A 12,343-nucleotide genomic window follows, 5' to 3' on the forward strand; every position below is an offset into this window, starting at 1 on the left:
TGTTCATTCATTTCAGAGCTTGCTGCAGTGAATGGAAGGAAGGAAGGAAGGAAGGAAGGAAGGAAGGAAGGAAGGAAGGAAGGAAGGAAGGAAGGAAGGAAGGAAGGAAGGAAGGAAATACTTTGAATTAAAAAGTATTCCTGCCCAGAACAATTCAATTTTCATTGCTTAAAATAATAGAAAGACAGCTATGAAACTAAACGGTATTTGCTAAAATGTGACAAGCTCACATCCAAGCCTATTTTTATTTAGGATTGTTTCATAATTCTCCAGGAAAAAAAGAAAAAGAGAAATAGGGCCTATTTGTATTTCCTGAGATGTTATATTCAAGAAGCAGCTTGTGATACCCTAACACTAACAAGTGTCTTGCACCGTAAAAAAGTTTTCCTGGACTACCCTCATACTTGGGCCATTATGTATTGGAAGTGAGGAAATTGTCACCAGTGGGGCCAGAGAGAAATGGAATGCAAAGTGTGCAGAACATTTGCAAGAGCAGCCTTAGAGTTTATGGTGTCTTAGTCACAGGTCCCACGGAATATTGATGTGATTAAGCTGATATATTTAATTTTTTTCTCAGATATCTCAACTTGTGATGTAGCCATGAAAATACTCATCATAATTCATAAATGAAAGCAAACAGCAAAAAGTTAAATGATGTTCTTCATCATATAACTTTATGATAAAGACTTCATCTTCCCTTCATGTAAGTTTGGAAGGGCTCTCAAGTACAGGTCATGGGCAACTGATTTACTTACTCCTACAGTCACTATCAGGGATTCAGACTACAAGTCTGCAAATATTTTGAAGGATTATTTTTACCATAACTAAGCTGAAATATGTAAACTTAGGGAAGGAAAAGCATGGTTCAGGTATAAAAGGATAACACTGGATGCACCCCTCATGTGTCAGATTACCCTGATGAAGTGTAGCTCTGCAATGTATAGGAACAACTTTCGTGTATCAGTTAGAACTGTCCCTTTGTTTTCTTTATATTTGCAACTTCTCATTCAGGAACTGGCATCCTAATATCCTAACCATTCCAGTTAGGTTCATGGCCATTGTAGTACAAAACTTCTGGAGAAACCAGATTGAACTGTCACTGCATAGAAAGCACATGTAGATGTCCAAAAGTTGCTAATCACTATCTTTTTTTTTCCTATATGGAATTTGTTAGATGGTCATCAAAACTAGTCCTTTGTGCCTTCCTAATGGCCAATAAACTTTTTCAACACTTGGGGTGGGGGTGGGGGGCACCACACACTGAATACCTGAAGGTACTTCTCTCTGAATGAACAAGCAATGATGCATACCTAAGTACACATTTGCAAATCTAGTCCTATAGTTCTGCACAGCTGACTATGTATACATTTAGTTTCTGTCATAGATAAGCACCTCATACTTCCTGTCCATGTATGTTGCAGAAATCAGACTGAACCCACAAGAGATGTACTCATATTGTGACATGTCGAAGGTGCATGGGGACATTTTCATTCTGGGAGCTTTTACAGAATATTCTGAAATGGATTCAGCTTAAAATGCATACAAAGTCTGATGCAAAAATGAAAAATTAATGTATTACCATTGAATTTCAGTGATGTGGTCTTCAGAGAGCTTTAGAGGTTATATGTGATTTGTGGACTGCCAGTCCTTTTCAATAGCATTTTTTAAACATATTGAATAATTTATATAAATTTAAAATAATTTCTAGATGGTTTGCATTGACCAAATTTTAGGTTGTGAGTGGTTTAATATTATCAGTAAATATTTATTAATATGTAGCCATTTGCAAGTTTATATATATGCACAGCTCTAAATCTAAACTCACACAATAGAAACAAAGAGTTCTTAGAACAGAATCCAATGTAAATAAAAGCGTGTGTCTTGTGACCTATTTACAAGGATTCATGCCTGAACTCTGACAAGAGTCCAGATAATCTGGTTCATCTAGGGCACTCTGTAGTTGATCCCTCACCATCAACAACTTTCATTAACAAAGGATGGTTGGAGAACACCTCTGGATCCAAAGCCCTCTTGAGGAGAATACCACAACTTCCTTCAAGGTTTCCAGCAATAACTCCTCTTACAAGGAAGCATTGACAATGATCCAGATCCACAGAGTACAAAGAAACCATGAAGGACAAGGGTCTAGACCACCGGTGGCAGAGGTCATCCTGGAGAGTACCTTATCCACTTTCTCAGAAGTTACGGGGGGAAAAAAACATCCAGACAACTTGGCAAGTTGTTGTCCCAATCACCACTGTAGATCCTGCCCAAAAGGAGTCAAGACACAAGCAAATCGGAAGGACTTTACTAGTGATATGCAGTGCTAACTGGTGATAGCAGCCCGGGGAAGCTCTTGGAGCTGCCTTCTTTCCAACAGGAAAGTTATCCTAAAAAGTGCTCTGAGATGACAGACTGACAATGCAATGAGAGAATCAATAGGAACATTTTGTCTCTTATAGTCACAGAGGAAGCCTGAACCTGGCCACATACCTATGCTTGGTCAGTTTCACTCTGTCCTCCTTCACCAATGCTCCTCACTTCTGCTGCTTCATCTCTTGGAGGTCCTCTAAAAATCAAGAGGCTGGCTGGGATTGGCCAACACAGAAAGGTTACTTAAAAGTGATTTTGCAAGGTCCAGTCACCTTTTGTGCCAGCCATGAACCAGGCACTTGATAGACCTGCCTGGCAGGTTGTCAGAAAAATCCCAAGAATCCACAGGGAACCATGTGGATCATAAGGGACCTGGAATGGACCATTTAAATGGCCCCAACCATGCAGAAGTAACAGGTAGTCAGTAATTGCAGCTGGACCAGGAAATGATTTTACTCTGACAAAGAGGTGATGGTAATACACTCCAAATCCAGAACACTATTCCAAAGAGAAAATGAAATCTAATACATAGCCACCTATGTGCATCAGCTTGAAGATTACTTGAGATAAGTCCATGGTTGCCATGAATTCCTGGGGCTTCCCAGCTCCAGTCCCCATTGCATAGAGGTTGAAGTTCTCCAACAGCAACTGGTGGAGAGTCTCCACTATCAGCCCAATTACCATATCTAGAAGCCCAGAAAAAGATTTGGTTGGGGAGCAGGAGGCTGGTACACCAAGATAACTTCTAGCTTGCCCGTACAGCCCAACACAAAAGGCAGTCACAGCCTACCATCTAAGAAAAAGTGACCCTGAATACGTTTCATGATAGATCAATGCCATACCACCACCCTGGCACTGGCATTGAATGAGGCTGACGTAGAATCTGAAATCCAGCTGGTAGACTTCCAAAAGGCCAACACCCCCACCTTCACTCAGTCAGGTTTTGGTAATGCACACCAGGTCTGCCCGTTTATCTATCACCAGATTATAAATCGGCATAGCTTTGTTACAGATATGGTGTTTACCAGCAACACCTTGAGGCCAATTCAATATCAGGTGCCCAGAGCAGGGCTACTAGCTTGGGAGAAAGGAACATCAAGTTTGACATCACCCTTTCCCTGAAAGAGCCAACCCAGCCTGACACTATCAGAATATAACAGCTGCATTCTCCACTCTCGTTACAATCTTCTTGCTCATCTAACATGGCCTCTGCTGGTTTTGTCTCTGTTCACACTCTACAGCAGTTAGTTGTACAGCTAACCTTTACTCTGAGTCAGCAATCAGGCAAACTTTCCAGCCCACCCCCTAACCAAACATTTCCCATATCCCATACAACACATCCCAATTCCTAACAACCTCCAATACATTCTAATCCTATAATGTGTATGTAGCATAGTACATAGAACATCTCTTGCTGGTCCTGGACACTAACTACTCACATGACTCACTTGCACTGTGAACCAGGCCATCCTCACTCCACTCGACTCTCACCCAAGGGCTGCCCCACTCTTGATTGAGGAGAATATGCCTTCCCACCAGGCAGCAGCAGGATATCTCAGTATCATATAGCAGACACATTTAAGGCACTGGCATCACAGGAAGTTTCAGGAAACCACATCCCACTACTCAAGTCCCACACTTACATGCCACCAGTGATCCTACCCTATCCCCACTTCCAACAATCTGAATGCCCCACACTCCACTCTCTGCTGACTGGCAACTTTTCAGGCAGCTCTGTGGCTGATCTATCCACGCAGGTGGTCAGGAACTTAAAATCCTGAACTGCCCACCTTCCACCAATCCATTTAAGACTGTCAAATTGATCACTTCATTAGGGAAGGCATCTTTTTCCTGGAAGGTCTCAATCCAGTCTACAAAACATCACTTCCCTGATTCTAGTCTGACTCTGCACCTTTCCCCTTTGTTGTAGGCCTGGGAAATGGAAAATATTGCACCCCTCACTTCCATTCCACCATGGTCACCGCTGCCACTTCAGGTCCAGTCCATGGTCTTAGATGCAGTGGGTGCCTTACTCTGCTGATGCCAGTCCTACAAAGTAGACCAGATCAGGAAATCAACTCCACAGGAAGGAAGGAACTACTTTTATTGAGATTGGCTATAACAGAATCTTGCAAGTCTCATTATACTATACCCCTTCCCCTTATACTCCAGTGAATTAGGGAGGTGTCTGCCTGACTTAATATTTCAGCCCCTTTCACCTAGGTAACAATTCTTGCATATTTCCTTCAAAGTCATTTTCCTTACCGTCTACAGTCGCTGAGTCAGGGAGGAACTAGCCTAAGTCTCTTCCTAACACCATCTCCTTTCCCAGGGCTGAAGGAATGCTACTGTCCTTGTTTCTGTAAGAACTTCTGAATATTTCCTTCAAAGAATATTTCCTCCAAAGCCACATCCATGGCTCTCTACAACTGCTTAGCTGGTTCTGTTGCCACCCCAGTACCACTATCATACCCAGTCCATCAGGGCTTTACTTCCCACTGGTGTTCAGCAAGTAAATCCAAAAATGGCCACAATAACAGCCACCCTATCTTTTTACTTGGCTGTTGCCACCACTGTTGTCTGGTTCCGACTGGTTACTCTCTGATAGTGGGATTGACACACCTCACCTCTACAACATTATCACCACCACCGTTGTTCAGCTTTACTTCCAATCTGCATTCTTTCCCACATCTTCCTGGTCTCTACACAGACTACACAACTTCTTTTACTGGCTTGGCAAGCCTTGCCATACTAGTGCCTTTCCAAAACCACCTAACCCTCCAAACTATCTCTCCCCCCACATTCAAACTAAGCCACCAAACATATCTTGCCTCTCACCTCTCTATATCCCTATCCTTATCTCTGATGCCATCTTGGGAGGAAAACCCTACAAATTGCAGTAATATCATCAACCACATATACCAGGTTTAGGAGAAACTGAATCTGGAAGCATGTTAGCAGAACCATTTACAGACCACATGGTATAAGTATTCTTTGGAAAGAAATCCTAACTTTGGACCGGGATCTTTGGACATCCTTTCCATAGAAGATTACTATTAATTCTAATAACAGAAAGTCCTGATCATGATGCATAGCAATATATTGATTTCACAGATAAACAAAGTTGAATTTTGTTTATCTGTGAAATCAATATATTGCTATGCAATATATTGGACAAAATACCAGCACTGTATAAAACATTGTGCATTCACTCCATAATCCACAGAAATATGAACACAGATCTTTGCTCTGAATAATTAAAGCAGCCATGTCTTTTGCTTGCCTGACATGGTTGCTTTGGAAACTTGTCCTGGCTGTATTCACATGTGAAATAGCTGAAGATAGCTTCTAAAGCAGCCATTTGTGCCTGGAAAAAAAATATGTGGTCATTCAGCAACTCAAAAAGAGGTATGTTACTGAACAGTAATATCAGCACTGTATAAACATAATCTTGACAAAGAGCTACTATATAGGAGTAAAACCACCAAAGTAGTTGCTGATCTCAGGCAACTTAGCATCCCTTCATTCTTACCTATACTTACCAATCAACTAAAGGAACCCAGAAGTGGCTTTCACAAGGCAGAATGGCTGACATTATAAAAATGAAGGATATGAGGGCATTATGCAGAAAGTGTTTTTATAAGCAATGTGACAACCATGTGTATGTATGTATGTGGAAATTAGTCATTGTCACAACCTAATGTGCACTTTGGAGTATACACAACAAAAGTTTAACGTAGCTAATTTAAAACAAGTAAAATTCTTTATATGATCACTTGTTTTGCATTTTTCTAATTTTTAATAACTATATAAATATAACCTAAAATTAATTCTAATGCTAGTTAATTATAAAATAAATGCACAACATGAAGACTTTATATCAGTTTTTTTTATTAATATTGCAGAATACTTTTAAAATACAAATGACACAATCATTCAGAAACAATGACAGTGTTAAGGAATGAATACTGTAGAGCATAACATACTGTAATAGTATTCATGTGGGCAGTCATATTCTTATTCCCCCCAAACAAATACTGAATGTATACTGCATAATGACTACAACTATAACCCACTAACATCTGGGATCCCCCAACACATTTTCTGTCCAAATACAGTGCTATACCATGTATTCCATCCATAATACACACAAAAGCTGGTCATAATTTGTCACAACAGATGACAAAATTTATTTATTTATACTGACTGCTCTTCATCACAAACAATTAGTATGACCCAGGTGACAGGCAGTGCTTTGCATCAGAAATGATAACTCCCCTGGAGATTGAAAAAAAACAAGAAAGCCCTTTCTCACCTATGTTTTTCAAATGCATTAGAGGCCAAATATATTATGTAGCAATGTAAAATTAACTCATGACAGTTTGCAGAAAATACTGAGTTTTATAGCAACTAATGGATAAAACAATTTTAAAGAATTTTAACTTTTTAAGCACTTGATCACCATTTTTTTATTACCCTCCTAATCCAGTTCCACCCATTTATTCTTGTATGTTTCTGAGATAACTTTTTTCAAACAATTTTTCAATCTGCTATCACATCCAAAGAGATTCATTAGATGACAGTGCTAAATTTTATCATTTTAATTATGCCCACCAATGGAAAAGCTTACAACATACATCAGGGATTATTTGATTTCACACAGTTCATGTTAATTTAACAGGCTTATGTTGCTATACTCTGCTTACAGATATCATATTAGGCCAGTGAATTCAGTGGCTCTTATATTTCAGCACTGCTGAACTCTTTAATCTAGACTTTAAAATTTGCCCAATATAGGGTTTATAATACTGTAAGCCTCTCAAAGTCCAGCTCTATAGAATACAATTTAATGGTTATTGTTTCATGATTTTAACATAAAGCACAAATTCCAGACTCGACAGACATTGTTGGTTTATTTTGGGGTTAACAACTTTGTTATCTAGCTTCCTTACATCATTGTTTGATTTTTAACCAAAACAAAATTTTTGACTTTATAGTGTCCTATATTAAAATTGCATTTCTTATTAACATCCCCCAAAAGTAGATTTTTATATTATATAAGAGCATAATTATTTGGGTAACTGAAGCTGAATATAATAACATAATAAACAACATTTCATACATTGCAAGACATAAAAAGTGGCTTTCTCAGGAATTTAAGGTGACAGATCCTTAACTATAAAAAACCTATGTCCAAAAACCCTAAAAGGATTTGTTTTCTCCCAAAGCAATTGCATATAACTGAAGAGTGTATTGCTTTCTAAGATGACGAACCGTTGTAGCTCATATTTTTAACATCTCTACCTTGAGTGAAATTTTCTCAGTTCTTTTTGAGAGTTTACACCACTGAACAGCTAAAATCACTATTAGCACTGGGAAGGAACAGTATTTAAAATTTCACATGAAACATAAGGGCAGAAGAGGCTGCCACTGTTATAAAAATTGGGATTATAATTTCTGTATCTTGAGAAAAATAAACAATATTAAAGAAAATGTAAAGCAATGAACCAAGAAAAAGAAAAGGCCATTTAAGAATTTGAATATAAAAACATGTAACAAATGTATTATCAGGATAGTGGGATTTTTGCAGAATATTAGTCTTAATTCTAGGAATAGTCCACATCGTACTTAAATTTTGTATAGCAGCAGATATGGAATTCTGAAAAGCCTTGTCTTTAATTAAAATAAACAAATAAGCTTTTATGTTTTCATTAAAAAGATGAGAAAGTCTGAATGCATAAAAGTGATGTCTATTAATGGTTCTGAACTGAAAATTTTAGACAATTTGGATTTTTTATTTTGGATTTGTATTTTTTATTGCATATAATAAAGATATGATTAAATTACTGCCAAAATTCACATTATTTTCCTGAGATGCATTAATTCAATGTCTATGTGTCACAAGCTCCTCCAGACTGGTTCTATCTCTTGATATAACTCTTGGTTGTAATGGTTAAAGATTATGGGAGATCAAATCTAATACATCCGGAGGGCATTGAGTTTAAAGACAGACACATAGATGTCTTCCTTTTCTTGGATTCTTGAATTTCTTGGAATACTTGGATTCAGCATGAATTTAAGCTTTTTGTGAAATGGTGAAGTTTGGAATGCAAGACTTAAAAGGAAATGTATGGAAATCACAGTCCTATGATATTTGAAGTTTTTCCTAAATGAGGTCCAGACTGGTTTCCAGAACAAACAGTGAAACTGTCCACATATTATATTATTCATATAACACACTCAGAAATGTTTTCCTAAAACAGCTAGAGAGAGATCTGTCACCTTCTTCCTTCCTTCGTTAAACCAAAAAACTAGTTAAAGTAACAGATACATCTGACACAAATAAAATAAGAACAATCTACTAGTGCACAATAAGAACATGCAGTCACACTCTGCAATGTTTCAGTAACATTTTCACTTAAAAAAAAATTGCAAATGATATGTAGCTAGAGACAGTGCCAAAAATACATGTTAGGTTGTAAGATACAGACAGTAAAGCTGATTTAAAAGGTAACAAATTTAGAGTATTTTCAGTTCAGCTATCAGAAACAAAACCAGCTCAATGTTTCCATTCTGCTGTATGACAAATACCAAGTAACAAAATTTATGTCATTTAAAATACATCTTAAAGTAAATATTTTCCTTCAAGGAAAACACATTACTATAAATAAATTACAATACAGTGAATTTGCCTGAACTCACTTTGTTTCTGCCTTCCAGCCTTTAAAAATCAAATAAAACAGCAGAAAACAAAAACAAAAACAAAAAACTTACACACTCTGACATGATAGTCTTTTTTTTTTTAATAAAAAATAAGTTGTTTTCAGAAAAGTCAGTTTCACAACAAGGAAAACCCAAGCCTTGCTGCAGTCACTATTAAAAAATATATGTGTATAAGTCTATCTGTGTCTGTGAGGTGTGTGTGTGTTTGTGTGTATATATATGTATATTTTTCTATATTTTTTACAAAATGTGTATATTAATAATCTTTGCACATTTTTTTAAAAAATAAACTTAAGTAGTTTAATAACTTCATTTTAAAATAAGAAAAGGCAGATAAATACTTCATGTTTACAGAGCAACATGTTATACATCATCAGCCGGCAGAGGTGGTACGTTGATCCTTGGCCTTGTAAAGAATGCCATCTTCTCCCTGTCATATGTGGGAAAAATATTGTACAACTATTTCAGTACTTATTTTAACTCATTTAACAAACTATGGGCAGAATACAGTATCATTCAGGTGGCTTCTGGCTGTGCAAACCTTGTATTTTTCCTTATAACTCTTCTATACTTTCAAACCTCTCTTAATGGATCCCCTAGCTCTCTACAGCAGATCTGAAAATCTACCAAGGGTACCGGATAACGGAGACTTTAGGCAGAGATGTTTAACTTATCTCTGATAAACTGGATATTAGGATGGTGCTTCACTGGGAAAAAAACCCAAAGGGGCTGAGCATACAAAGGCGGGGGAAAACACCTGAGACCATCTCCTAAAGTAGCCACATAAACCTAGAAAAAGGTAACAATTTAAAAAAAGGTGCTTTGTATGTGGACCCACATGTCCCGAATTATTCCCTGTGAAATATTTACATAGCCCCACTGGGTGCCATCTTAATTATGTCAGAAACTGTACCCATCACATTTACATAATTGAGTATATGTAATCCATGAGGCTTTTAAGAATTCAGGGTTCATGAATGCAAAATGAGAAAAAAAATACGTTTCAAATTCCCAAACGCCCTCCCTACAGTTAATTTTTTCATGGTTTATCTCTATCTGGGTGTGCATGCGCTGTGCACATGTATGACAGCCAGTAGATTAAGTATTGCACAAGGACCAGGGGCGGCCCAGGATTAAGTTTACCCCGACTGGGTGACTTTGGGCCAGTCATTCTCTCTGCGCCTAAAGTGCCTGAGTGGATTCTTGTGGAGAAAAATAAGCAGAGGAAATTTTATATACACCACTTTGAATCCTGCATGAAATGTAAGATATAAATATGGAGAGTGTGTGTGTGCGCACATGTATATATTGTTTATACTGTATAAAAATATCATTAGCCAAATATTTATTTCAAACATTTCAAATTCATTAGTTCTTGTAGCTACAGTATGTCTTTATATACAGTATAAATTTGATTTTATATACTTTATTGCTTATATTTTAAAGTAGAAATACAGCATGGTCAAATGTGAAAATGCACCATGTCTGACAAGAGCAGTAGTCTAAAAGTTTTACATCTATTTTTATTATCCCTGCGATTAAGGGAGGGACTGCAGTTTTTCTTATGCCTGGTGATCACTAAGGTGGCAACTCGTATTTGGGCTTTATCACTTCAGACTACAAAAGAAAAGCCTTTTAACTGTTTATCACTCACTATTATTACAATCCTTGTCATAAAGTCTATGTACAGAAAGAAATAGTATGTGCACAAGAAATGAAACAAATGTTTCCTCTTTTCAATGAATTTGATGAACATAACTATCAGCTTATTTAAATAGTTTTGAAATAATTAAACCATTCTTAATATCTTACCGAAAAGTCTGCACCTGGAGCGGTTCCTTTTGATTTTGACCACGCAGCTGATATACTTCTTTGGAAGCTTTTTTAAGCAATTTTTCAGCTGCTTGTTGTTGACGATGCTCAAATTTTGTTTGCCTTGTCTAAGAAAGCAATTTAAATAAATAAATAGTTTATTTATTGAATTTATACCCCAAATTTCTCCTTGTATAATAAACACTAAAGGTAGCTTACAGTCATTTAAACAAATATATAAAATATAAAACATTACCCCACATAATCAATGCAATCCATTTTTTTGAAAAATCAGTATAATTACAGTGGGGCAAAAAAGTATTTAGTCAGCCACCAATTGTGCAAGTTCTCCCACTTAAAAAGATGAGAGAGGCCTGTAATTTTCATCATAGGTATACCTCAACTATGAGAGACAAAATGAGAAAAAAAATCCAGAAAATCACATTGTCTGATTTTTAAAGAATTTATTTGCAAATCATGGTGGAAAATAAGTATTTGGTCACCTACAAACAACCAAGATGTCTGGCTCGCACAGACCTGTACCTACTTCTTTAAGAAGCTCCTCTGTCCTCCACTCGTTACCTGTAGTAATGGCACCTGTTTGACCTTGTTATCAGTATAAAAGACACCTGTCCACAACCTCAAACAGTCACACTCCAAACTGTACTATGGCTGAGACCAGAGAGCTGTTGAAGGACACCAGAAACAAAATTGTAGACCTGCACCAGGCTGGGAAGACTGAATCTGCAATAGGCAAGCAGCTTGGTGTGAAGAAATCAACTGTGGGAGCAATAATTAGAAAATGGAAGACATTTTGACAAGACCACTGATAATCTCCCTTGATCTGGGGCTCCACATAAGATCTCACCCTGTGGGGTCAAAATGATCACAAGAACGGTGAGCAAAAATCCCAGAACCACATGGGGGGACCTAGTGAATGACCTGCAGAGAGCTGGGACCAAAGTAACAAAGGCTACCATCAGTAACACACTATGCTGCCAGGGACTCAAATCCTGCAGTGCCAGACATGTCCCCCTGCTTAAGCCAGTACATGTCTGGGCCTGTCTGAAGTTTGCTAGAGAGCATTTGGATGATCCAGAAGAGGACTGGGAGAATCTCATATGGTCAGATGAAACCAAAGTAGAACGTTTTGGTCTAAACTTAACTTGTTGTGTTTGGAGGAGAGAGAATGCTGAGTTGCATCCAAAGAACACCATACCTACTGTAAAGCATGGGGGTGGAAACATCATGCTTTGGGGCTGTTTTTCTGCAAAGGGACCAGGACGACTGATCCATGTAAAGGAAAGAATGAATGGTGCCATGTATCGTGAGATTTTGAGTGAACACCTCCTTCCACCAGCAAGGGCACTGAAGATGAAACGTGGCTGGGTCTTTCAGCATGACAATGATCCCAAACACACCGCCTGGGCAACGA

At 37.7% G+C, this 12,343-nt stretch overlaps 1 protein-coding gene across 2 annotated transcripts in view; it reads right to left on the minus strand.

Annotated features, from left to right (window-relative positions):
• Positions 1-6,244: 6,244 nt before the first annotated feature.
• Positions 6,245-12,343, minus strand: part of WWC3 (WWC family member 3) — a 75,486-nt gene continuing 69,387 nt past the window's right edge. For both annotated transcript variants that reach the window (XM_088144940.1, XM_007434757.3), the window contains exons 22-23: positions 10,909-11,036; positions 6,245-9,526 (exon numbers count right to left, since the gene is read on the minus strand). In XM_088144940.1, the coding sequence (XP_088001066.1) occupies positions 9,460-9,526; positions 10,909-11,036 (195 nt within the window). In that variant the 3' untranslated portion in view covers positions 6,245-9,459. The remainder of the gene's footprint in view (positions 9,527-10,908; positions 11,037-12,343) is intronic.

This window comes from Python bivittatus, unplaced genomic scaffold (genome assembly GCF_059951505.1).
Source record: "Python bivittatus isolate LINGU-HERP-01145 unplaced genomic scaffold, Pbiv_v1 ctg000350_np1212, whole genome shotgun sequence".
NCBI lineage: Eukaryota > Metazoa > Chordata > Lepidosauria > Squamata > Pythonidae > Python > Python bivittatus.